The sequence below is a fragment of the Cannabis sativa genome, chromosome 1, assembly GCF_029168945.1.
Source record: "Cannabis sativa cultivar Pink pepper isolate KNU-18-1 chromosome 1, ASM2916894v1, whole genome shotgun sequence".
In the NCBI taxonomy this organism is placed as follows: domain Eukaryota; kingdom Viridiplantae; phylum Streptophyta; class Magnoliopsida; order Rosales; family Cannabaceae; genus Cannabis; species Cannabis sativa.
Window position 1 is genome coordinate 48301047 of NC_083601.1, and position 27220 is coordinate 48328266.

At 35.4% G+C, this 27220-nt stretch overlaps 5 protein-coding genes and 1 long non-coding RNA gene across 16 annotated transcripts; 2 read left to right on the forward strand and 4 right to left on the reverse strand.

The window, feature by feature from the left end:
• The first annotated feature begins 3343 nt into the window (after positions 1–3343).
• On the forward strand, positions 3344–5854 carry LOC133033573 (uncharacterized). 6 transcript variants are annotated; one of them, XR_009685702.1, is made up of 5 exons: positions 3344–3482; positions 3873–4044; positions 4222–4622; positions 4734–5279; positions 5544–5854. It is a non-coding gene; the product is annotated as an uncharacterized LOC133033573 (long non-coding RNA). The 6 variants fall into 6 exon arrangements; XR_009685704.1 differs by lacking the exon at positions 3344–3482 and having other exon boundaries at positions 3560–4044; positions 4734–4848; positions 4967–5279; XR_009685706.1 differs by lacking the exon at positions 3344–3482 and having other exon boundaries at positions 3560–4044; positions 4734–4848; positions 5154–5279.
• A 344-nt stretch (positions 5855–6198) lies between these two features.
• On the forward strand, positions 6199–8478 carry LOC115704814 (polygalacturonase). The gene is made up of 2 exons (XM_030632022.2): positions 6199–6622; positions 7001–8478. The coding sequence occupies exons 1-2, from the start codon at positions 6200–6202 to the stop codon at positions 7757–7759; spliced, it is 1182 nt and encodes a 393-aa protein (XP_030487882.2). The 5' UTR covers position 6199; the 3' UTR covers positions 7760–8478.
• On the reverse strand, positions 8142–13524 carry LOC115704813 (type I inositol polyphosphate 5-phosphatase 12). Of its 2 annotated transcripts, XM_030632020.2 has the most exons (11): positions 12128–13524; positions 11757–12009; positions 10810–11623; positions 10586–10710; positions 10379–10463; positions 10083–10248; positions 9940–9980; positions 9591–9858; positions 9370–9493; positions 8898–9288; positions 8142–8818 (listed from the first exon to the last, which is right to left on the reverse strand). In XM_030632020.2, the coding sequence occupies exons 1-11, from the start codon at positions 12915–12917 to the stop codon at positions 8420–8422; spliced, it is 3456 nt and encodes a 1151-aa protein (XP_030487880.2). In that variant the 5' UTR covers positions 12918–13524; the 3' UTR covers positions 8142–8419. The 2 variants fall into 2 exon arrangements, with proteins under 2 accessions (XP_030487880.2, XP_030487879.2); XM_030632019.2 differs by having other exon boundaries at positions 9940–10248.
• A 120-nt stretch (positions 13525–13644) lies between these two features.
• On the reverse strand, positions 13645–16922 carry LOC115708068 (uncharacterized). Of its 4 annotated transcripts, none has more exons than XM_061118795.1 (6): positions 16510–16922; positions 15653–15871; positions 15205–15321; positions 14796–14945; positions 14363–14421; positions 13645–14082 (listed from the first exon to the last, which is right to left on the reverse strand). In XM_061118795.1, exons 2-6 carry the CDS (start codon positions 15815–15817, stop codon positions 13947–13949), a joined length of 627 nt encoding a protein of 208 aa, XP_060974778.1. In that variant the 5' UTR covers positions 15818–15871; positions 16510–16922; the 3' UTR covers positions 13645–13946. The 4 variants fall into 4 exon arrangements, with proteins under 4 accessions (XP_060974778.1, XP_030492103.1, XP_030492102.1 ...); XM_030636243.2 differs by having other exon boundaries at positions 15653–15844; positions 16510–16918; XM_030636242.2 differs by having other exon boundaries at positions 15653–15844; positions 16553–16917.
• A 336-nt stretch (positions 16923–17258) lies between these two features.
• On the reverse strand, positions 17259–19888 carry LOC115708067 (outer envelope pore protein 37, chloroplastic). Its single transcript, XM_030636240.2, has 6 exons — positions 19372–19888; positions 19193–19282; positions 18911–19093; positions 18671–18765; positions 17905–18025; positions 17259–17550 (listed from the first exon to the last, which is right to left on the reverse strand). The coding sequence occupies exons 1-6, from the start codon at positions 19768–19770 to the stop codon at positions 17419–17421; spliced, it is 1020 nt and encodes a 339-aa protein (XP_030492100.2). The 5' UTR covers positions 19771–19888; the 3' UTR covers positions 17259–17418.
• A 551-nt stretch (positions 19889–20439) lies between these two features.
• Positions 20440–25826, reverse strand: LOC115708069 (la-related protein 6B). Of its 2 annotated transcripts, none has more exons than XM_030636245.2 (10): positions 25128–25826; positions 24036–24117; positions 23557–23651; positions 23336–23407; positions 23043–23122; positions 22827–22929; positions 21945–21992; positions 21791–21859; positions 21547–21696; positions 20440–21351 (listed from the first exon to the last, which is right to left on the reverse strand). In XM_030636245.2, the coding sequence occupies exons 1-10, from the start codon at positions 25548–25550 to the stop codon at positions 21091–21093; spliced, it is 1383 nt and encodes a 460-aa protein (XP_030492105.2). In that variant the 5' UTR covers positions 25551–25826; the 3' UTR covers positions 20440–21090. The 2 variants fall into 2 exon arrangements, with proteins under 2 accessions (XP_030492105.2, XP_030492106.2); XM_030636246.2 differs by having other exon boundaries at positions 21547–21681; positions 25128–25825.
• Between the last annotated feature and the right edge of the window lie 1394 nt (positions 25827–27220).

The window sequence follows — 27220 nt, forward strand, 5'->3', positions numbered from 1 at the left end:
TTAATTTGGGTTTATCCAATATTTTAAACCTAGTATTTTTTGGATCGGATTGGATCCATCCAATATTTTAGATCCAGTATGTATTGGATCAGACTGGATCCATCCAATCCAAGAAAAAAAGAGTAAAACTTTAATGTTAATTTTCATATATACATATAAATTTGACGTATAACAATATAAAATCTAATTACTCATCCAAACTAAATGAAAATACTAATTAGTTCGATTGGATGTTGGATGTATTGGATTTTTAGACACCCCATCCACCATCCGATCCGATCCAATTGGATATTTAAAAATAACATCCAATCCGATCCGATCACAATTGGATATCCAATGTTTGGCGGTCGGTTGTAATTGGATCGGTCGGTTCTCATTGGATTGGATCGATTTATGCACACCCCTAGTATTTAGTTATAAGTTGTCACTAGTTTAGTTTTAGTCACAACAAATACTGTGACTAAAAATACATTTAGTAACAATAAATTGTAATTTTTGTAACTAATACTTTTAGCCATGGACCAGCTTTTAGTCACAGCACAATAATGATAATTTATAATTAGCCACAACTTTTTTTATCTTTAGTCACAAATTTTGTTGTGACTAAGAGTAAGATTTTTTGTAGTGAGATATGGTTCTTGACTTCGGACCCAAAGACTTAAATCTAGACTCGGTGCCGGATTTGAACTCCAACTCTGACCCCAGATTCGAACCTTGGTCCTTGATTCAGACCTGACTTCAATTCCAATCACGGATCCCGATCCAAAGCCTCAAACTCGAACTCAACTTAATTAAATAACTCAGAAAATAAAAATAAAATTTACATAACACATTTTGTTTTTTATTTTTTAAATTGAAAAAAAATGGTTGTAAATAATTTTTTATTTTTTATTTTTTTGATTAAAAAATTTAAAAACAAAAATTTTATAACACCATCTTAAAAATTTTATAACCATATATAATAAATACCAACACAAAAAGTCAAATAATATAAATTTGTTAAAAAATATGAAAATTTATATTTTCTTAGGGGCTAAGTGTATGATACGTACATTATATAATATATAATAGTATGGATTTAAATCTCATTTTTTTTTTATTCAAGCGTTTATATATTACATCATGTTTATATATTACATCATATATTACATCATGTGTAATGGATTTAAATCTTATTACACTTTACATGTAGTGTATAGAAAGACTTTATCCCTCAACACTTATATAGTGTATGTAGTTAGTGACGGAGCTAGAATTTTGATTCACTAAGGGCTTGAATTAATATTTATTTTTCAAGAGCTTGAATGTAAATTGAATCAAATGACTTATTTTTATTTTAAAAAAAATATAAAAAAAAACATATTAAATAGAATGTTATATATATGTACTTAGAAAAAAAAGAGTGTTGAGTGTTTTTAGAAATTGGTGTTAAATTTTAGTGGTACATAATGGCTTAATTAATTCAGGTACATAATTAAATTAAAATATGTATAATCTAATACTTTACTCTAATAATGATAAATGATATCTCATGTATACTCTTTGTCATTTATCTTAATTTATATCGGCTTCAAAAATTGTATTTAATTTATGTCTTTTATGATAGAAATTTGTGAGGTACAATAATATATGAGAAAGTAATAATAATTTTGATTTTAAAAAAAGATAAAAAAAAACTACTCACATAATTGAATATTACTAAAATTAAATATAAACTATTTATATATGAGCTAGGATATTGATATAATTAATATTCTTAAGGTGTGTGTGTGGATTAAATGAATTAAGATGATGATGATGATATGAAGTTGACATTTTCAAAAATTAAATATTGTTTTGAGTAGCTAGCTCGCTCTAGGAGACACATGTGGGTAAGTTAAGAGATCATATGGGTGATCCCTGTGTCTGCGCTATTAATTGTATATTATATGATACAAATACAATACCATATTAGCATTACCAGCTGCTTATAGATACCGGTATATATATAATGCCTGCATGTTACGCTTATCCTACCTTTATTTATTTTTCCATGTATTATTAATTAATTTATATATAAAATTGAATAATATACACGGATGTATATACCGTTATTACAGTTGAAGTAGAAATGAATATATATATAGATTAACATAATAACATGGCGATCATTATTTGGTACGTACGTACGTAGCCTTGGAATTCGGCAACCATGGCGGCTGCAACTCCTCCGCCTTTTCTCCACGTTGTATTATCACGTGACGTACGTTCTAATTATTCAATATATCCTTAATTAATTTCATCCTAATTAACATATAATAATAACAATAATAATCATCACACAAATAACAACTTATCATGATCACATGGGGCTCCCCTGCTTGACTACTTTTAGTACTTATCATCATCATCACATGCATTTCAAGTACCGTACATATCATAATACCCTCATTTCACAATAATAATGCATACATATATACAATACAATACATCACGCTATATAGGCCTAGCTATAGCTAATATTATATATTCTACCTAATGATACTTTTCATATTATATATATCATCCATGTCATGACATGATCATCTATTCATCTCGATCGCTCCACATATCTTTAATTAATAATTAAGTTAATTATTAACAACAAAGCAAAACCAAACCAAATTAACCAACCACATGTATATTATTCCCAACTCAATTAATAATCTCACTGATTATTTACGATACATACATACATACATACTCCAATATATAATTCATATATTATTATATATACTCAAATTCAACTGTATAAATACCACATCTACATACTACGTACCTAGCTAGAAGAGTGTCTGGTACATATATATATATACATACTCACAATCTACATATATATATAGCAAAATAAATATTATTATATTAATTTGTAATCGTTCTAGGTTGATCATCTGAACATATAATGATGAATATGGAGAATAAGCTTAATAATAAGAAGAAGAAGAAAGTAAGTGTTTGTGTTTGGGTATGGACGGTTGTGATGTTCACTACAACATTTTTACCATTTTATTACATTTAACAATAACACTTTAAAAAAAACGTTACCATCTCTTAAAAAAAATTAATAAATGTTAAGGACTTACCTAAATTAAAAATAAATGGATAGTTGGACAAAATCACAGAATCCCCAATTTTTGTCAATCTCTCTCTTTCTCTCTCTTCTCCCCATCTCTCTCTTCGATTTTCGTCGTACGGTAGACGAGACTCTGGTTCATTCCATGCCAGATCCGCCTCCAAAAATCTGAATTTCTACGTATTGAAACGACCTGGAGTTGATGAACTGCTCGAATACCTTAGGGAAAACGACGATAAATTCGAGGTTGTTGTTTTCACGGCTGGATTGAGAGAATACGCTTCTCTTGTTCTCGATAAACTAGACGGAAACAGAGAATACTCTTTGCAGCCGGAGAATGGAGTTCTTGTTCAGGCCTTCGTTGACGATGTCGGCGGCGATTGTGAACTGAGTAAGTTTGAGAGTTCTTATGAGTTTGATGATATTAGAGAAGCTGTTAAGCATTACATTAATGCTAATTCGAATAATTAAGAACAGAATTTACTAACAAAATTGCTCAATTTCTGTTGTGTTGAGTTAATTTGATTTCATTGATGAAGATGAGATTTTCCTAGCTTAAATTGGTTGAAGGTCAAAAGGTCAGAGATTATTTGACTTTTTATAGTCAAAAGGTCAGAGATTTATATACATATATGTATTACATATGTATGTATATATATGGCTTTACTCTCTGTTCATATTAATTTTTAGTATTTTGTATTGAATTGCTCATCAAAGTTAAATTGTTCTATTATACTAATTAGAACAAAATTTGTTGAATTGAATTGATTTGATGATCTAGGAATATCGTTCGCATAGCTCAAATTGTTCGCATAGCCAGGGAAGAAGTCCATCTCCTGCACCTAATTGTTCAAGCTCAAATTGGAAGTCTCCTGTCAGTCGCTCCCAGTCCACTTCAACTCCAACTGCCAGGAAACTCTTTTCTGAATCTCCTCGTAGTGGTAGTAGCCCTGGTAACTAATTATGATCCTAAGTTTGTTGATTTAAGTTCTAACTAAAAAAGAAAAGAAGAAGCTGATTTCACTTGCATGATTAGATTTAGCATAAAAATACACTGCTTTACTTTGATGCATAGTAAAAATTTAGAGAGTGACAACTGAATATAGTGCTATACTCATTGACGTATGCAGGTTCTCCAACAGAAGACACAAGATCATCGATTGAGAATTCGTATTCTCAGGCCAATGGAACTGAGGCTGAAAATAACATTAATTTGATAATATACCCCTGTGAGAGATTAAAAGTGGTGTCTAGTGATCCAGTACCAGGCATAGACGTGACTAAAAGAGAGGTATTTCTCTTTTATACTCAAGTAATGGGGAGAGAGCCTCAGTTGTATACATTTTAATGCTGTGGGAAGACTTTTTATTTTTTATTTTTAATTTCTGGTTGTGAGCTGTGATGACAACTCCTTTGGTGCTTTCAAAACATGGGAGCCTAGTGAGTCAGAACACTCTAGTTCTTTGAAGATATGGGATTATTCTGATTCTGAGGCTGCTCCTGCTTCTTCTTGGTCTACTCTCCCTAATAAGTCAGTGTTTTTTTTTTCTTTAAATAAATATACAAAAAGTATAAGAAGAAAAAGATGATTTCTTCTTTGATTGAGATATGAATTGGGGTTCTTATTTGGTTGTTGTTTCAGGTCCTGAATGTGCAGACCATTGCCTATGGATATAGGAAGGTGTACTTGTGTTATTGTTAAGGAAGCATCACCAGATGGATTTCATGGGGGGACTCTGTATTCTCTGTATACCAATGTAAGATTTTTCTGTTTTGTTTTCTTATTTCAACTGTAAAATATTGGGGTAATTTCAAATAGTCAATGTACTATCATATAATTATAAGTACTCACATTTTTTCTTTTTTCTTTCAAAGTTGCAGGAAACGTGAAATTAGTTTCAATCATGAAAACTGGTCACATTACTATGAAAGATACATCATATTCATTGCATTGCTTCTTGTAGTTAGCTTTAGGAGTTTCTTTGCCTTTCATTCCAGCTATTGGTTGGATAATAGAATTGAATGGAAAAAATCTGATCAATTTGCTTGATTGAATTTGTAGCTCTTTCCTTCTGTCCTTCTAGGTGCACTAATTACCTAACATTACAGACTAAATTATTATGGCATGCTATGAATTGGAATCTCAATTTCTCTCTGGTCTCGTCTTTGCCGGTAGAATCACTATCAGGTATTCAAATTATCTTCTTTTTCTCCCGCTCCACTCATATTTATATATATATAGATATTTATATATCTATTTGGGAGTTTGAATATATGTTTGAGTAGCTATAATATTTCCCACACATGTATACATCACCAACTTATAGTCGATTTTTATATTGGCATCGACCAAACTCATAATATATTTATTTTTCCAACTGCTTTTACCGCCTTCCCCGCCAATTGAGTATCTTCTTACTAAGTTTTGTGTATCTTACTGGAACTCCCAAAGGACAAGTGGTTTTGCTGTGATGATTACAGTAGAATTCTAAGTGGAAAAAGTCATTATCCAGAACATTATTTCTCTCAAGGTCTGCTGCTAATTGCTATTGGTGATCGAGATAGTGACATGATCAAGAGACATGAATATCTGCAATTAGTAATTAATGATAAATGTTACAAATAGATTTTTATTAGACTTATTAAACGTTACATGAGCTTTTATCATGTTTTTTTGTACTTGGACCAAATTTCATTTGTGATACATGTATTGAATATTTTGATGGTATAAGAAATATATTAGATTTATCATCTTATTTTGTACTTCGATCAAAGTGTTATTATTGAGAAATTATAGCAATATTAAAATATAATATTTTTTTATATATAACATAATAATATTGTAATTAAAACTTATATGATTACATTTTGAAAATGTTATCAATAAATGTAACATAAAATCATAACACTAAATTAATGTTAACTATTTATAATATATAACACTAAAATAATGTTATAAATACTATTTAATTACATTTAAAAAATGTAATTAAATGTCAATACTTTTAATTACATGGGCTGTCTTAACAGTTGCTAAAATGTTATAAAATACATTTAATTACATTTTTTCAGTGTTATCGTAAATGTTTTTTCTTGTAGTGGTTATTGATGATGAGAGTGGGAATAGTTAATGCAGTAGGAGGCAGTAATATTATTAATAAGAATAAGGTGGTAGTGAACGTGGTTGGTTACGGTGCAAAAGGTGATGGAAAGACAGATTCAAGCAAGGGATTTGTCAAGGCATGGAGCGCAGTGTGTGGATCAAAGAAGGCAGCCACCATGTACATCCCCAAGGGAAGGTACCTGCTAAATCCTATAGTCTTCAGGGGCCCATGCAGAAACCGAGTCACTCTCCACATAGATGGCACCCTTCTGGCTCCCTCCAACTACTGGGCTATGGGAAATTCAGGCTACTGGATACTCTTCATCAAAATCAACAGACTTTCCGTCCTTGGGGGCACCATAGACGCCAAGGGCGCTGCCTTTTGGGCTTGCAGGAAATCTGGCAACAAATGCCCTGTCGGAGCCAGGGTACGTACCTTTAACTTTTTTAATATTTTTCCATATAAAATAATATGGTTATCACATATATAGCAATGAGAAATGCTAAGTTCACTTAATTGTGGAATGTCGTGTGTTTGCCAAAGAAGACCATCTCCAATGCATGGTACAGATTTTATATAGCAAATTTAGCTCAAAAAAGGGCTCTAAACTTTACTATTGTGTTTCAATGCACAAGGCAAATTAACCTCTAAGAGAATTGTGAAGGATTCCTAAGTAACTAAGTAAGTATGAACAGAGTATGAGAATGAATATATAATTGAAGGTCAATGAATATGTTTTTCAGTTTTGTGGTTGAGTTGAAAATAACTGTTTTATTAAGTAAGACAATTTTGATATATAATGCAGTCAATGACTTTCAACTGGGTGAACAATGGTGTGATCAGCGGCTTAACATCAATCAACAGTCAACAAACTCATTTGGTAATAAACAGTTGCACCAACGTGTTAGTCAAGAATGTTAGGCTGAGAGCGCCTGACCAGAGTCCCAACACAGACGGCATCCACGTCCAGGGCTCCACCGGTGTCACCATCACCGGAGCCACATTACGCACGGGAGACGACTGCATCTCCATCGGGCCTGCCACCAAGAATTTGCACATGACCAACATCAACTGTGGACCGGGGCATGGGGTCAGCATTGGCAGCCTAGGCAAGGACCAGAACGAAGGAGGGGTTCAAAATGTCACCCTCACAAACGCCGTCTTCACCGGTTCAGACAACGGTGTCAGAATCAAGTCTTGGGCAAGACCCACCAATGGTTTTGTCACCAACATTGTTTTCCAGAATCTGATCATGAATGGAGTTAAGAACCCAATCATCATAGACCAGAACTACTGCCCCAGCAACAAGGGTTGTCCACGGCAGAGCTCTGGAGTGAAGATCACCCAAGTCACCTACAAAAACATAAGAGGAACTTCTGCCACCAAAGAGGCTGTGAAATTCGATTGCAGCGGTAGCAACCCCTGCAGAGGAATCAGATTGCACAACATCAATCTCACTTATCGAGTCAACAAAAATGTGATTGCCTCTGCCATTTCCTCCTGCAAGAACATCGCTGGAACTACCACGGGAGTCCTCATTCCCCGCCCATGCATCCCAAGATGATCATCATCATCAATGGTCATGATCGTGATGATATAGCAGCTCATATTCCTCATATATATTAATTGGTGGGGGTACTGTAGTTTGGTTGTGTACTATGTAATTCACACACTTATTAGAGTACTTACTTAATAGTACAATTTAATTTACTAGCCTTTTGTATTTATATAAAATAGAATGCAATCGATCGAGCTAGTTTACAACTATTTACCTGCCTTAATTTGCTTCTATATATAACATTTGGAAGCTAGTTTAGTGGATTTGGGAAAAGCCATATATTGCTCCTCCTCCTAAATCCTGATGATGATGTACACCTACTCATGATTAATCAGTTTCTGATTGTATATGTAAATAAATGTAATGTAGTATGTGAATGTAATGCTTGTTGGGTTTAAAAGTTCTTGTATTAATTAATGAACTGATGACCATAAGGATTCCTTTAATGCATCTAAGTACGTACGTAATTGAAAACAAAAAAAAAAATGTTAAAATCACTTAAGTCTTCTTAAGTGTCCAATTTCTCTCTTACAACTCGCATTAGTGATGTTGTGTGAAGAAAAGGTAACACTCTGTACATCAAAGTGAAAAATAAATGAAGAAAATGCCTAAAAAATAAATATGTAGTAGTAAGTAGTGTGGGTATGGGCATATATGTATATGCATCTACAACTGCTTCAAATTGTCAGTCCTGGGTGGATCTGCCTTGTATGATGATGATGATGATGATTTGTCATGATGAGTAGTAGTAGTATGATCAGAAGTTTGGCGAGAATCTGTGATTTGGAAGGAAGTCTTTTTGGAGGTGGTGGATAGTTTTGAGTCAAGGCGTAGTGTCTTATTGGAAGAGAAACAATGGCGCACACATATTCGGTGAGTGTTTATTCCAGTGGAACAACTGCCTTGGACATTCACTGCCAAAATAACTTGCTTGTCTCGTGTGTCCTCTGACCACCAATTCTGTGGAATGCCCTCTACAAACTCTTCCACGCTGTGAACCTCTTCATGCCTGATTGATACTTCAACCACTTGCTCGCCTTTGATCATCCCTGCTGCCGGTGACACCTTTCATCATAACAAAAGAAACAAATTCATCATCAAACTCATGAATTCATTATATTGATTGGATTCATTAATAAAATACCTCCAGCCATCTTGGAAAGCCGAAGGACCCTCTTGGTTGATACCCCGCAACTGCACCCTCCTCAGCTTCTTCTTGTTCTACTTCTTGACCCTCCTTGATAGTGCTCTGTCCTTCACAAACAATTCTAAATATGGCTATGTCGTTGGAACTATTGTTGGAGATCTGTAGATTGAAAGTGTCCTGATTCTGGAGGACTATACTGTTAGTGCTCACACTTGTATCTGGAACATAACATAACTCTTGGAGCATCGACTGGATCTTTTCGTTGGATTTGTAAATTGTTCCAAACTCCTTTCTCCTCTCTGATCTGTCAACATGGGAGATTTGAACGTTGAATTTACACCGTACAGGCTTGTGATCGCTATCAGTCACATCCATGCATGCCTCGTACCTGTTAATCAACAACACACTTATTAACTCTTGATTTAAGGCCCTCATATTGATTTAAGGCCCTTATAATAAAATGACATACTGCAAAACTGATGCCACAACAGGACACTCTAGACCACACTCAAACACTGGAGCCGGTCTGCTGTCGCGATATATTATTCTGTCACACCATGCAGGAATTCGTTTTTTCTCGCCAGAATCATATCCTGGAATTAAGTAGAAAGAAGAACAAGGGAATTATCAAATTGAAAGCCAATTGTGTTCATAACTAAGTCAATTAATTACTCTTTTTATCTTCTTTACCTGACAAACCAGCTTGGTGCCTTTCAAACTTGTAAGTGGGAGGGAATTTTATGAGTGCCTCACGCATCCCTTGAAAAACTTTACCAGCTTTCATCTCTGCCCTCAGCTGATCCTTTTCTCTGAGCCAATCAAAGCATCTCTGAGAAACGAAGTCCCTCGCTTCATCGTAAGATATGCCAAAAAGCCTGTAATTGAAATCACCCAAGAACACAACCATATCTGCCTCTGCTAGTTCAGGCCTTGCTTCTTCAGAGTTTCCACCCATAGCCTATATACACATCACCAATTAATAACACAATAATACATATATGCTTGTACAAATTCAAAAGAGTAAATCCAAAGTCCTTACATTTGTTCCACGCATCATATGAGAACCAGTTGAGACTCCAGCTGCAAGACAGAGTAGCCATGGGAAGCCAGAAGAATAAAGGAGCCATGATAAATATGTGGACAAGGCAACACAGAAACACAAAATTAGGAGCTTCACCATACCAGCTGAATTATTAAGGAAATATGATGATCTGTTGAACACCATGTTGCGATAAATGTGATCGAAATCAGCATTCCGGCGATTCACAGCTTCCAAATGTGCAGCCAGGTGACAGTTCACAAAACACATTATCCTGTCGTAAACTCTGATCTTCAAACCAACACCTCCCTACTTGGACATTAATTTTTAAGTCAGCTCAACTCAATCTATAAATGCATATGAATTTGGAAACAGAACACAATGATTTTTATTATTATTATCCTAATTCTAATGGATAAGGACGATTGTACAAACAGACCTTATTACCAATAGCACGACCAAACCCACATGGAACTGCTCCAGCGTCAATATCCCCAACATGCGTTCTAAGATTCTTTCTTACCCTGTAAACAACAACTGTCATCTCTTTATCCCTCTTTTTTTTTTACATAGAATGAAAATTTCAACATACAAATATAAAAAAATGATAATCCAAATTATTAAATCAGTGTCACTGACGACTAACCATAGAGATATGAGCAAGCCTGCCAGTTGCCTAGATCCCATGCGCTCAAACGTTTTTCCTTCATCCAATGCCTTGCCTATGTTGTCCAGCCACCATTGTCCAACAGAACTTCCTTCAAGCCCTACCTACACAGCCACAGGTGAAGGAAAGGAAAGTTGAGTTGAGTTGAGTCAACTCGGTAATTCTATAGAAAAAGAAGGAATGGGATATTATAATTAATTTACAGTTTCTTTCGCGGCAGACATTGCAAGAAAGCCAGCCCCCATCTCAACTTCTTGCAATCCAATTACAACAATACCAACATCTGGGACAGCAGAGCCCAACCATGACATAAGTGCATCATGAGAGGCTCTTCCTTGACCAACATTCCATGTCCCAACCAAAAGTCTAACATTGTCTCTTCTGGTATATATCTTTTCTTTTGCAGCCAATTCTGAACGCAAGATATTGTCGATAGGCCCTGGAGATGTAATGTTCCAACCGCGAATGCCACCATGAGTAGCCAGGCTAAAAACATGGCCATTTCCAACAGCCAATTTGATTACAGGACTGCTGTGAGCAACCCACCCAGAAATCAGATTTCCTTCTAAATCCAACACCTGAATGATGCCACTGACATACCCTACATATAGTCTCGTCCCGAAAGTGCAAAAGCATTGTACAGCACACGGGTGATGGCTGAAATCTTGCACACGGTTTCCATTGCCGTCCCACTGCACCAACAACCCATTTGTACATCCACTCCATATCATGCCATCCGCGGTTATCACTAGAGCTTCTGTTCTCTTGGTATCTTCTACAAATGCCCCTGCACCTCTAGTTGCCACTCTCCGAACCACATCTGCAGCTCCCATAATAGCATTACGCGACCGTTGTAGAAAGCCCCCAGATTTTTCCTTTTTCGATGGATTCACAAATTTTACCTTCATCTCATCTTCTACAGCTGTCTGTTCTTGCTGGACTGATGAAATGTCAACTCTATTCTCGATCTGCCCTTCTATGTTAAACACTTTCACAAGCTCCCTTGAACGCGCATCCCTGTTGAAAAAGACACCATCTTTTGGAACATTAGATGATGCACTTTATTAAAACTAGATTCTCTCATATACAAAATTAGTAAAAAAGTTAGTATAATAAAATAGAGAGGAGCTTTAACATCTGATTCTCGTACCACAATGAGAATGAGAGAGATCCAGCACACCAGATTTTGGCTCTAGTCTTATCATATAACAAACACTTGACGTCTTGAGAAGATAAGCTACAAACACCATTGACTGTGACTTGACTTCTAAGGTCCACGAATGACCTCTCCACCAACAAAGCAGCCATGTATCTTTCTTCTGGTTTCAATAAAAGAGATTTTTCTATGGATTCCCATGGCCACATCCTAATAACACCACCTTCAGAACCCGACCACAGATCACCTGGATGTATTATATAAATCATCCATCAATAATCAAACGCATACAATATATATATATATATATATATATATGAAAAGAAAAGAGATGAATTATAGATATATATATATATATATAATACCATGAAATGTCATTGCCATAGCAAGAACAGGTCCCCGGTGTGCCTGCCAAGCAAGGGCTTCCTTAAAAGGGGTTGATGGGGTTGCATCCAAAGGTTGATCAGCTCTCCAAGATCGAATCTTTCCATCCTTATGCCCACTCCAAACAAGCCTATTCCCCTGGTCAGCCATCAAACACAAGATGGGGGATGTGTTGGCTGATTCTTGGTAGGGCGCTGCATCCTCGTCACCCCTCAATACCCTCCCACCGAGGCCACATCCACCTTCGTAAGCATCCTTGAAATGACACACACGTAGCCCACTCTCCTGACCTGCCCACAGCTGCGTCTCCGAGCAAGCAATGTTCCTCAGGAATTTTCCCACTTGGGTTTCCCTTAGGGGATGCGGCCGCAGCTCCAAGCACGGCGGCCGTCCGGGGTGGACAGCAGCACGTCCTGGAACTTTGAAAATGCCAGCACCACCGCCGTTTCCAATAAACTCGGGCAGTGGCTGATAATGGCGGTGATCCTCGGAGGGGAGGTCTGCGCAGAGGTTCTGGTCGAGTCTCTGGTTGGGGTTGGTGGTGGAAGAATAAGGAAAGAATTCATCGTCGTCGTCGGAGTCGTAGAGGGTGAGTTGGGGCATCTGGGTGTCGTCGAGGCTGTGGTTGCGTTGTTGGTGGTTGCGTTTGGGGGCTGGAGCAGAGGTTGTCCGGAGCTGTTGGCTGTAAGATTGGGACTTGCGTGGCGGTGGGACACTACTTAGACCGGCGAGTGCCTCTCTTTCATCGTCTTCTATTCTGAGTTCATCCATTGATGGAATGGAAGTTAAGAAAAGACAACAGAAAGAGAAAAAGAAAGAGAAAGAGAAGGTGGTGATGTCTACAGAGTTTTGTTATTTTTGTTTTGATGAAAGAAAGAGAGGGATGATGATGATGAAGGAAGAAGAAGAAGAAGAAGAAGAGAAAGAAAAGGAAAAGGATGATGATCCGCATGCATTGCTAATTTGAGCTTACGTTGTTCTTCTCTCTTCACGTATATACCAAATATAATCCTATTACATAGCAACACCATACACGTACCCCCTCCCCTCCCATGCACTTCCCCATTCTCCACATCACTTCTCCTTTTCTTCTTCTTCTTCTTACTATTATTATTACCATTATTATTAGTTTGTGTAGTAATAAACAATAAAAAGTTTTTTACTTTTATTGTATGGTAATTGAAAATAATAAAAAGAAAAACATTACTTTTGCATTATAAAAGAATAAAAATAAACAACATTATTATTTGTTGGTTCAAAATCTCAACCTATTTGTTCCGAACGGATAGACACAGAAACAGAGGGGCACTGATCTGCTCTGTTCCTTTCATTAATGTACTTACTTAAACCGAACTTTTATATTATGCCAAAATTAGACACTGATTGATGCTACTACACTTTTTCCAATAATTGAAATTGATTTCGATATTCCAATCCTACGTTTACAATTTATTTATTTTACCAAGACTTCTTTAAAAAAGAAATACAAAATTAATAATTCCACAAAGAAAAGTATTTTTTTAAAAAAATAAAAAGAACAAAAAAAAGGGTTTACTGAGTTGAGTTTATCTGTGTGAGACAGGCAATAATTGCATGTCCATTTTCACACTGGAACGTACAATATAAAATCTCGTAACAAAAGGAGGGAGCAGTATGGAGCAATTGGCCCCGTTCCTTGCCAATATAATCAAATCAATTCTACAAAAAAATCCAGGCAATTTGTCCTCATCCCACCTAATTTACAGACAAAAATAAGCACTTCTCCCTCTAATAATGTATGCACAAAAAGAATTTATGGAATTAATCTAGGTAGAATAGAGTCACAATTTTTCGGAGATTCTTAGCCTCTTGACAAGTTTCCATGAGCAGTCGACTATCATGAAAGGCAAAGCAAATCACTTGCTGTACTTGTGAAATGATGTCCATATTGCATAATCTGCAGTTTCACCACACAAATACTCAGTTATCATTTCCATATTAGCATAAGCCAAATTCCTCTTCTAAGTCAAATGAAATTCAAATACACAGTACACTACACTACTCACTATACAGAATAGCGAGCAATGCAACCAACACCAATACTGTCCATTGACTGGTGGACAGTAATGGTGCTAAAGCCTGCGTACATGTTTCTTTCTATAGACATGGAAATTTGCAAAGGCTGTAGTAAAGCAGACAATCAATTAAACTGTCATAAAGTGAAGTTCAGTAGAAACCTGCTGGCTTCAATCAAGGGTAAGTGATCATTGTAAGGCTTCTCTATAACATTCTTCACCTGCATTCAGAAATGAACAATAACTTTAAATGATTTATTCTTGGTGTCAAAACCAGCCATATGTGCTTTGTACTTTTGATAACTTCATTTACATCAAGCCTTGACTAAGCGAATAGCATAACAAGTATTAATTTGTAAAAATTTATTGTTTCTGGTCATGCTTCCTGATTCTTTGGAAATTATAGAGTACAATATGCAGTATACACTTACTAGTTAAATTCATTGTAAGCAATTAACTTTGGTAGGGAATTGAAGCAAGAGATAAATCAAGCTCAAATAAATTCCAACTGAGCCAGATATATTCAGAGCTCCACCAAGTAAAACCATTTATCTAAAAGACATGAATTAAAAGATAGTCGAGTCATTTCTCTTACTTTGGACAATAATTCCTGGCTCTCAGGCGGTTGCTTTTTCAAGCTCTGAGGCAATATTACTGTTAGTAGCTCAGGTTTTTCTGCTCTCAAAGCACCCCTTATAACAGCTGCATTAGTGCCAGACGCTCCTGATGTATATATGTGATTTTTCTGCAAATAATAGTGTTATACCCTAGCATTAGAAAAATAAAGAAACAACACAAACATCTGGCATGCTCAGTATAAATATTAATTATTCAGCAAACAAGAATGTTGTACAAGAAAGAGCACAGGGAACAGTAGGGAAATGTAACCCTGACTACGTGCACATGCGTATCGTAAGACAAAGCATCACTGATCACCTAATATGGTTAGAAAGACCTATAACATTATAGTACCACATAAGAGACTCTAGATCAGGAGCTCTTACAGTTATAACCATTGCATAGCTAAGAATCTCAATAAGTTCTTGGTGCATGAATCCCATATTCCGTGTTCCAAAAAATCCAATAGCTCTAGGTCCTTGCTGCTGAATGGCTAATAATTCCTGAAAGATAAAACAAATAAATACCCTTTAAGATCTAAAGTTGTTCCTATAAATATTTAATTGACAAAGTATGAAGTTGCAACAGATGTATGGATGTGATCAGCAAATGTTTATTCAATCATCTTTTTATTTTACACACACACATGTAATGTAATCATTATGTATCTATTTGGTTATCTGTTTAATTTTCAAGTTGGCTATCTGTTTATAAAACTAAAGGTGCTCATCCGCCGGGGCAGGGAGGCAAAGCACAATTGTTACGGAATAACATACATCATGAATAACTTAAAAAGTCAGTAGAGAAACTAAGTGATGTGATATTGTGTTGTACCTGTAGATAATCCACATCGGGAGCAGGTTTGAATTCTGATACTAAAACTGAGCCTGATCCTTCAACAACTGATTGCGCTTGGGTTGGGATTTGAGTTTGAGTGCCAACCTCTTCATCAGAACCAAACATGCGTACATCATTCTTCTCTTCATATTGTGAATCCATGTCTCTTCTACCATGCCTGCATAGCCACTATACCAGTACAGAAAAAGAGAGCCCCTGGTAGTAAATCATTAGTGAAAACCAACCGCCCACAAAACGTGGTGATCATAATTCATACAAATAAGTTCAAGCTTTATTACAATAAAATATTTTCCTCTATTGAGGGGAAAAAAATAATTCTTATTTATCAGTATCAGTGAGGAGAGGAGTTTATGTCGACAAATTGGCTTCCAAATAAAAGACAAACATATTTAACTAAGTTAATTTTATTAGTAAAGAAAGCATCATTTAAACAGCTAAGAAAAACGTACTGGTAGAGATTTACAGAGAGAGATGAAGGTTGTTTACATTAATAACTAATCATCACTACACTTAACACTAGGACCTTAATACTGAGAAATACATACATACATGCATCACTGTTTTATAATCCACATCTGTAAGAAAGGATCATATGAACATTTCAGATGAACTCAAGAGTTGATAAGTGTTGGAAGTGAAACCAGTAATCAATCAACAGCGGAAAAAGAGAAAGACATACGAATCTAAGTCAAGGGAAGGCAGGGAAGTAAGTCATTTAGCAATTTTCAATTTTAATAGTGTGTCACAAGAGAATCTAAGTTGAAAAGGAAAAATCTGTAGATAAAGAAAGAAGGAAAGCATAGTAAAAAAATATATGTGAAATGATTGCATACATGGTTGTAGTATTGTATATCGGAGAGAGAGAGAGGGAGATACCGTCCTCGAGGGGGAAAGATGGGGCGACTTCATCCTGGGTGGAATAGAAGATAAAATGAAATTAGGGCAAAGAGAGTGAAAGGGTGCGGAGGAGGATTTGGTAGGAAAATCAGAGGAAGAAGGAGAAGGAGATGAGAAAGCAGTAATGGAGGAAGTGGTGGGCATGAAAAGCCTCAACGGAAAGGGAGAAGTAGTCATTCTTCTTCTTCTTCTTCTTCTTCGATTTTCTTTTCTCTTCTCTTATCGGCTGGCAGCCTTTTCTTTTCTTTTCTTTTCTAGTCTTCTCCCTTTTTCTTTTATTTTCTTTCTTTTATATCTACTTTAATTTTTTTAACAACAAATAATAATGTATTTTGTTATGTAAAGTAAAGTAAAACCAGAAGAAAGGATTTATTAGTCTTACGCGCTTACCCTACTACATTTTTCACTTTTAACTTTTTCAACCATATTAATTGACCATATTATTATGTTATCTTATCTTATTATGATTGATAATATACTTACAAGAGAAAAGGGTGTTATATATCTATTCCTTTCAAGTTTTATTATTATTATTACATGACTACCACACATCGAATCGAATTCAGAAGAGATATTTCTCAGTCTCTCTCTTTTTCCTAAAAAAAAAAAAAAGAAAATGCCCCTCTTTTGTATTCTTTTGAACTCTCTTTTCTTCATAATACTAAAATATATATAAAAAGAAACAGAAACAGAATATCTTTCTATTTGAGAAAGCATTTGGTATCATTTCATCAAACCATACAAAAAGTTGAAAATACAAATCATAACAACACTAATAAATTAATTGGTTTGGGGTGGCTGCAATAGACAAAAGAATTACTTCTTCTTTTTTTTCTAATATCATATCAAATGTCCCATCTCTTCTTCACCCGGAACATCAAGGCTGAGGATTTTATGTCATCTTGTGGCACTTGCAGCATAAATTGAATTTTCATCTTCAACGGAGCTGCCTTTGCTTTACCACCTTCCTCTCCAACCTGAAACCCAAACCAAACCAAACCCACAAACCAACTCATTTTCATTTCAACAACAACAACAATCATATTACTCATTCACTCATTCAGACTTTTCAAACCCTGCCCTGCAATAAACCAATCTCACTTACCTAGCTTGGAGCAAACAAAAACCTGCAATTCTCATACAAACTAACAAACAATAATACACATATGAAACTATATTAAACCTTTATGACTGGAACCAAATACCAATAAAACGTATAACATCAGGAAGAAGTCAGGTCCACATACCTGACACTTAATGATATGTTTACTATCACCATATGAAATAATGTATAAACAGCAGCAATAAGTTTAGCATGTAGGACCACATACCCAAAGAGATGCCCAGCCAAGACGTACTTCCGAATCATAACCAGCTTTAAATTTCAAATCTTTACCATATGTATGCTTGTACACAGCACTCCAATTGTTTGCATCGAAATTGTACCAGTAGCTGGAAATGAATTTTATTGAAATAAAATCAGAAAGATATCAAACATTTTGCATGGGGTGGCTTGTACATATCACTCCAATTGTTTGAACTAAAATTGTACCAGTGACTGGACACGAAGTCACTAAAATAAATCAGAAAAGCTATCACATATTCCATGTGAATGCTTGTGCACAACACTCCAATTGTATGCATCAGCTTTTACGATATCCAGGACAATCAGAAAAGGTACCATGTGCTGCATGAAGCTGTATTGTGGTGATTGAGAAACAATTACTGAAGACAAATGGTAGCTCGAGACTCCAGGGCACCACTCATGTCATTTTTACCAAATTATAAACATTTCATGTTAACAAAATATGAAGAAAAAAAAAAGTGGCACCGAGTTGTATTTAGTAGTACCTCAAAGAAACATGATTCTTTTCCTTTTTCAATAACAAGCAACTAGACTTTTCAGATCATTAATGTCGAGCAGCATACGAATTATTATGGACAAATTAAAATAGCAACAAGTCACTGAGACCGGGCAACATGTACATATCAACATGAGTGAGTGCATATACATATTCCTTTGGACTGTAAAATATCATCAAGCATGTAAGTCATGTCACTACGTGTATACAGAATTCCAGGATCCATTATTGTTACCTCAATTTGTCTGAAGGACCAAACCGACGTTTAAAGGCAAATGATAATGCATTTGAAGGCAAAGAAATAGCTGGGATAAAGGACATTTGTTCATCCTGCAGTGCAGAAAAAGAGTTGAGAAGTCAAGAGTACTCACTCATCTAGACAGTCAGATAGATAAGGTTAGGTTAGGTATATTGGAACATAGTGCTATTTCAAGGTACAGAAAGGATAAAGGTAAAAGTATGTATCATTGATAACCTTAAAGGAGTATCTGAGTCTCAATTCTTCATCAGCATACTGAGCAGTACAGATGCCATTCAAAAGATTGCCTTTAACAATGCCATTAATGGACAAAACCCTGTGAGCTTCCTCCTCCTCTTCCCTCTCCACTTTCTCCTCCAAAGAGACTTGGCCACGAGGGAATTTAAAGGTTGCCCTTGGCTGGGAATTGGGAAATGAATGGTTCAAGAATGAACAATAGAATTTTTAAAAATAAGTAAAGATACTACATACAGTAGAGTCGAGTACTATATTACTGACCAAACCGATGGTTGGAACAGGTGATGAAAGCTCCAAGGCATAGTTAGGCTCAGCAAGCCTAGTAACCATCGAAATCTCCCCTTCCTGAGCCTAATGAGAATGAAAAATTAAAAGAAATGGAAAGAAATAGGTAATTAATTAGAGATTAATCCAGTCCAAAATAGGTATTAGGTACGTACCTTGACATCGTGGGAAGCGCGGAGCTGCAAGCCGGGAGCGAGATCAAAAGAGCCTCTCAGGAGGGCGTTGCGGTCGTCAAGGTCGTAGTGAATGGAGAGGTGCTTGGAGACAAAAGCGAGCTGCGGTTGGAACAGCTGACCCTTACGGTCGTTTTGGAACGACAACTTCACCTTCGCAAGGCCTTCTAACAACTTGCACGATACTTTGTGGGAGAAAACGGAGCTGTCGCTATCCAACTCCGAAGTCACACGAATGGTCGGCCTTTTAGGGAAAGAGAACAAGGAAGACGACGGAGCCGGAGCCGGAACCGGAGCTGGAGGAGGAAGGGGAAGGGGAAGGGGAGAGGCAGGAGGAGCAGCCTTAAGGGGCGGTGGTGGCGCCATTGCCAAGTCCGCCATGAATCGATTTTTGTTTTGGGCACAGATCTTTACTCTTTACTCTCTCTCCACTGACTGACCCACCCAACCAGAAACTCCCTATTTTCTTTCTATTTTCACTCCTCTTTTCCTTAAATATTTCATGTTTGAAAGGGATCTTTTCCTTAATTACTGAAATAATTAATCAATTTTCTTTTTTTTTTTTATATAGTTAAATAATTAATCATTTTCAAAGCCATTTAATTTCATCTATATATAAATATTTAATTTTAATTATCTTACTATTGAAAACTACTACACAACGTACTGTAATTTGTAATTTTAAATTCATCTATACGATCATATCAAATTTGTTCAACAAATGTAGTGGTGGACAAAATTCCATACATATCAGTGGATAAATTTTGAATGGTTTCTAAGGTATGATCTTAGTCTATTTTAACACTATTTACTTGATAGTTAAAAATAAATAAATAAATAAAATAAAAATGATGTATACCTTACATGTACATGTATAATTTATGAAGTTTCTTTTACATAATCATCAAATAAACGAATTATTACTTAAAAATATGCAAGTGTTTACCTTTTGTTGAGGTATCCTAAGAAAATAAGGTATTGTTGTTTAAAATTATGAAGATATTTATGTTAATAATGTACACTTAAATATACTTGTGGAGAAGTATTAAATTAATAAAGAAAAGCAGTAAGGATTCTATATAGAATGTTATTAAAAAGAATTATTGACAAAATTTGGTGTGTTTTTGTGATGAAAAAAACACAGTACATAACAAGTAAAGATTAATATTGTCTAATAGAGAAGTGCACAGGTGGATGTGTGGTGGTGGGTTGAGCAGGAATAATGAGAAAGAAGGGTGTGCAGAGCCAAGTCGGCAATGATATAAAAGTATCCATATTTTGTTTTTCAATGTCATTTCTTCACTCTATTTTTTTGTTTTTTTTTTCTCAATCTATATAGGTATTATTATTATTACTATTGGGCACTCTCAATTGTTTCCTTTGTTTCCTTTTTCTTTTTCTTTTCCTTTTTTTCTACATAAATGGCAGCAATATAAATAAATAGAGAGAGAAAGTCGGCAGCCAAAACCACATTTCTTTGGCCTCACCTTCGCCTGAATTGAGAGAATAGAGTACGCTCGAACCGACACATTCAACCCTGCTCCAACTAAGTAGCAAGGATCGAAAGCCAAGCGCAGACTAGTCCTTGTACACCACCACCACCACCACCACCCTAATCTCACCGACCATAGCCATACATAACAGAGCGGTCAAACACACACAACCACCTCTCTCTATCTAATGACTAATAATCCCCAGTCTTTATGCAATATTAACAGCGACTGGCTTTCCCCGTCCCATCGCAAATCCTCTAGTGCCATCCGGCATACGCGGACCAGGAGGTGGGGGCTGCTTGGTTACACCTGCCTCCATACCAACTAAATTATTTGATGGCGAAGTCCCTGCCATGTTATTTCCACGATTGTTGTGGTGGTATTGTCCTCTTCCACGCCCCTTGCCTCGTCCCCGACTGCGCCCTTTTTTCTGCCCACCTTCCTTCTCGTTCCCATGCTGCTCTTCCCCCTGCCATTATTCGAACACATTAATCTTAATAATTAAAAGGCCACAATGGCATCCCTGAGACTCCATTTTTAGTTTTTGCACAGAACCACTAACAATAAACATTTGCCAAGAAATTTAAGGAAAAATATTACACCAGGACAAACAATTCCCACATTCTATCATGCATACAATAAGCCTCCTAGCACCAGCACTTACTACGTGATCGTGTGAATAGCCATCGGACTGCTGAGGAGCATCTTCTACTACCTTTCCATTCACTGGTTGCTCAGCTGCACAAGCATCCTCTTCCTCACATTGCACGTCTCCTTCCTGGCCCCTTCTTCCTCGGACCTGAGAAGGTTTTGACTGTCAATGGTTCAAAGAAATAAAGCCACCAGAATAGTTTGCTTATATTGCATTCAACTTCAAAGACAATCAAAATATTTTCATTTTCACATACCATGCGCTTAAACATTAAGCGGACCCTTAGACCACTCCTCCAGTTCCTTTCATCATTTAACTCTGAAACCTGCATAATGTGAACCCCATTATTTCTCTAGCAGAAGAGGAAGGAAGGCAAATGTTGTAATATACTAGTTAAAATAAATACTTACAGCTTTCTCAGCTAGCTCAACTGACTCATATTCAACAAACGCGTGCAACTGAAAAACATAAGAGACGAAGGTTAGAACCATGTACAGCATCTACCTATACAGGATATACTTTGGCATATATAAAACATTATCGATACAGCCTATAAGCATGCCTTCATCCACAGTCAAAAATTTTAACTACTACTCCATTCTACAATCTTTCCAACTACTTAAGGTAAGTGTTGACAACTACTAATGATGTGAAGGATGTCCGTCACTAAATGTATGATGACAATAGAACAAGAATAAAACATGCAAAAGCTTTTCAAATCTTGGCAGGCAGGCCCGCACCAAGATATCATGCTTTAGTGGAACCAGTGAAATAATTTTTATTAATAGCCTGAAACTGACAAGCAAGCTTCTAATAAAACTGCTCGTAAATATCCACTGTCAATCTGATAGCCCAAAGAATGGCAGTCAACAGAAACAGTTTTGCAGGACATGTCAATAAAAGAGAGCACAAACAGAACACTCATGCAAGAACCATAATCATAGATTTGAAATATATGCCAAGGCATTTCTAAGCACCTCCATCCACTTCTCAACCTAAAGAGTACATAGTGAGAAGAATTATAGCATTCCTGGGCTATCAATATCATTCTTGCTCAATAACAATATCAGATAAAAAGGTTCCTAAAGAAATGAAACACTAGAAGGTGATTCAAGAATTTTCCATGCCTATTGAGATAAAATAGATTAAGGTTGAGCTCTTCTATTTTCATTTTTCATATGTGATTTACAAGGAATATGAAAATTATCGCTTACACAAAGCTGTAAGAACTTTGAAAAACAATTTAACAAACCACATAACTTAACCAAAGGTATAAATGCTTATATGCATACCTTGTTACTGAAGAGCATGTTGTCAGATTTTGCTGATCTTGATGCTGCAGAAGATCCTCCTCCATTGGAAGTCTGTGGCTGGCAAGTCCGGATTGTCTTTACACTGCCAAAGAGCTCAGCATTATCTCCATATCTAGGTTGCTACTATCATATTCTTTGAAGAAATGAAAAGCTTTAAAATTACAAGTTTTTTCAGAAAAAAAGTAATAAAATTACCTCCCAACAGAAGAGAAAACCTTCATGAGGTTTTGATGGCAATGATCCTCAGGCAAGTTCTCAGCAACTATAATGCGAGACTAAACAACAGAATGCATTTTAGATGATTATTTGATGTGATAAAAAGAAAACTCAAGCATTACCTTACATGATATTATCAAAAGCCAAATAGGTAACATGAGCTAGCAAAATAAAATGTATTGCAACAACGTAAAAGAAATTACCATGCAATTGCAAACCAATCAAGCAATTATGCCAAAAAAGAAGTAGCTAACTAATAAACAAGAACCTACTTGCAACTCTTCCATATCCAACTCAGTCAGTGGATGGATGCGTCTAACTTTCTTTCCATCTTCACTAACCACCTGCAGATCAATGCATTTAGAAGGACTTAGGATTAACATTACAGAGGAAAATATAGAATAAACATTGGCAAAAGAAACCAGAAGAAGTATAGTATTTGTTTGAAGAACAATATAAGTAGATAGTGTAAAAGGCGCATAAATTAACTCACGAGCTTTGACGAGTTGCGCAGAATAGTTGCTAGCTGGGCATGAGTATTGATGAGCGCCTTAATTTTCTTAAAAGATGCAACAACAGATATTGGCACTACAAAATCATAAAACAATATATAGGAATGAATATTGGACAAATTAGATATGATAGAAAGTCAACTGCAACTTTCTTGTAAAACAATAGATATTAAACAATCTTAGTGTCTTCGAAATAATGCAATATGCAATAGATATTAAACAATCTTGTAAAACAAGATATTTAGAGTATGCTGTACAAGTATGATGTACGTTAAGATGCCAAACAAGAGTGGTGCGAGAGAGAGTATGCTGTACAATTATGCCAAACAATCATAGCAATTAAATGCACTGGGCCCTCAAAACAAAGGTTAAATATTCTGTATACTCAAAACTAGTGCTTGTGTGTGAGCGCATGAGAGAGAAAGAGAGAGAGAGTGGTGAGAGAATGACGGAAATTTACCAAATCCTTCAGGATCTTTGTTGATGAACCTCATTAGATGATCAGTAGTTGCCAAATTCAAGTCGCTGAAATAGTACTCCACCTGAAATTTTGGTCCGTTAAAAGCATTACAAAGAAAATTAAGGAAATTTGCAGCTGCTTAATGTAATATGTTTCATGCTAGAGGGTGAACGTAAAATTCACAACGAAATCATGTTTACAGAAGTGGAGTCTGTAACTCATATGTTCATGTAAATCATCAAAAGCAAAGTTCATTCATGGTGTGTCTCATGTAAATGAAAAGAAAAAAGTAATCATTATGGAGGAGAAGGAAAACATTCTAAGGCCATAGACTACTATAATCTTGTCTATAATTGGATAGAGTGGAGGAGGACACTGCTAAGAAAATGCATGTATTGAACAATCTTGTCTATAATTGGATAGAGTGGAGGAGGACACTGCTAAGAAAATGCATGTATCGAACAATCTTGTCTAGAATTGGATAAAGTTATTATAATATAGATCACTTCAACCAAACAATGCAATATCAGAAGGAGCACGGCAGAAGCAACTATAAGTTGTCCTCCTTAAGAAAAGCATAACAAAAAGAAAATCCAAAAATCCCCCAAACTCTTTTAGCACACTCAATTGCTATGTTGGTACACATTCAATACAATCCTACAGAGGAAAATAGAAAAAAGAATATGCAATTTGTCCTGCCACCCCCTTTATGAAGCATCAAGCTATGTCCAACAATCCAGACATCCTAAATGCTTGTCGAACATAGTGTGAATGAATCTGATAGTGGCTACATCTAATTATAGTGGAAAATTGTGAGTGAGCATGTTATACATTTAGTATAAAGAGAAACACAAAAGTAATTAAGGCAAGTGCAATATCACATATGTGAAAACAATGATTTTAATTAAGTCATGTTTCTTCCATCAAATCTAAATATGGTACATTAAAGAGACAGAATTCCGTTTAGTAAGATATCTTACTTTAATCATGATTGCCTGAAGACAGTAAACAAAATGCAAAAAATTACATTTGATGATCTCCAAATCAACATTTTAGTAGGAAGAAGGTTTTTTATATTTATGAATGGCAAACCTGATTCAAAAGCTTGAGAGTAGCCTCATCGGAAAGCTGCTGTTGCGGCTGCTTATTCTTGGAGGAGGAGGAGGCAGAGTGATCAGAAGATGGCTTAGGAGGAGGCTGTGGAATGGGAAGGTCTTGGTCGGAGTAGTAGTGATGCTGATGCTGCGGCTGCTGATAGTGAATAGGCAAGTGATGAGGATGGTGAGTTCGAATCGGAATCGGATGGGGATGGGGATGGGGATGAGGACGAATTGGAACGTGGAAGGGAGCGTGAGAGTGATAGAGATGGAGAGCAGGGGGAGGCGGAGGCGGAGGAGGAGGGATCGGGTGGAGATCGGAGCGGGGAGAAGGGACGAACTCGGGAGCCTGGGCGTTGAGTCTGCTAAAGGAAACATTTCTGGAGAGATCGGAAGACTGTTCCTCGTCTTGGGCCATTGATTGTGGTTCTAGGGTTTGAGTGAGTATCTTCCTTTCTCTCTCTCTCTCTCTCTCGTATATCTTCTTCTTCTTCTTCTTCTTCTTCTCAGTGACTCTGACTCGGACAGTCGGACTCTCTTCTTTTCTTTTCTCTTCTCTTTCTTTTCTTTACTTTGCTTTTGGTGTAGATGTAGAGTAGACTCTAATGAGTTGAGTTGGGTCGAGTTGAGTTGAGCCGAGTCGAGTTGGAGAGGACACGACAGACTTCTCCCGTTCAACAGGATTTGGATCCATCTCCATTCTCTACGCTATTTATACTATTTATTATTTATTACTATTACAAAAAAGAAAAAGACAAATCACTCTACTACAATACTACACAACACTGTTAGTTGTTAGTTAGTGTTAGTCTTGCTTTTTTTATTTTTATTTTTTTAATAATTAGAAGAAAAAAAAAGTTAAGTATATGTAATTTTGATTATAAAAGAAAAAAGTCATGTGATAATTATAAGTATATAATTTTAATCTGTAATTTTATGTTCAAGTTTATTATAGAATTTTCTCAAATCTCAACAAACATCAAAGTCTTGCAACTTGCCCTATCTAACCACACAAAGTATTCTTTTCTTTTAAAATGATGTGGTTGATCAACTATCCTTCTAATAAAATCACATCCTTCACTATGTTTCACTAAAACTAAACAAACAACAATAAAATTGTATACAATTTCACACTTTAGGGTGTTTAAATCTGAATATAATGCTTAAAGTTCTTTTAAGGAGAATAGGTAAATTTCATTAATAAAGTTTATATATTATATATATAGAATTTTATTAATAAAATTAATTGAACATAACTTGCTCAAAATTAAAACTAATCATATAACGGCTTCATTTAGCTTTATTTTTATGTACCATTTTCTAGTTTTTAAAATTAAAAAAATTATTTGTTTGAATAAAAAATAAAAAATTATTTTTTTAATTTAAAAGTTTTTTTCTTAAGAAGTTGTTTTTGAAATTAAAATAATAATTAATTTACTCACCAAACATCTTTTAAATAGTAATATTAAAATACACTGAAAAGTACATTTTATTTAAAAAAAAAATCATAATATAATACTTTATCGGCGGTTTAAAATAGTCAGAAAATCTCCTTTTTTTTTTGAGAAATTTCATTTTTCATACTTAATAAAAACACTCCTTATCAAAATTTAAATCCCTAATTAATTTATACTAAATAATTTATTTTAAATATATTTTCTTTCCCTTTTACCTTTGTTTTATAAAAAAAGCCAAAAACTAATTAAATTATACTACTATTAAATTTTTATATTTATAACAATATACTTTTAAGTTTAGTAATCTTAAAAATGATAAAATTAAACAATAACGAGACCACAATCAACAATATTATGAGGTGGTGTGTTTGAATTTTAAATGTGATCATATAAATACTATATAAAAAAATCTTTAGTGCTCATTTGGGATGAGAAGTTTTCTATAAAAAAAACACTTTGTTAGGAAATCCTAAGACTTGATAATTCCCAAAACTATTTACTAAAGAGTTCCCAAAACTAGTGTTTCTATAATAAAAAAAAAATAATTTGCTAGAAAATCCTAAGACTTGATAATTTTACAGTGCTTAGAGGTATGATGAAATAAGATTTTGGACAAATGTGTAATAATTTG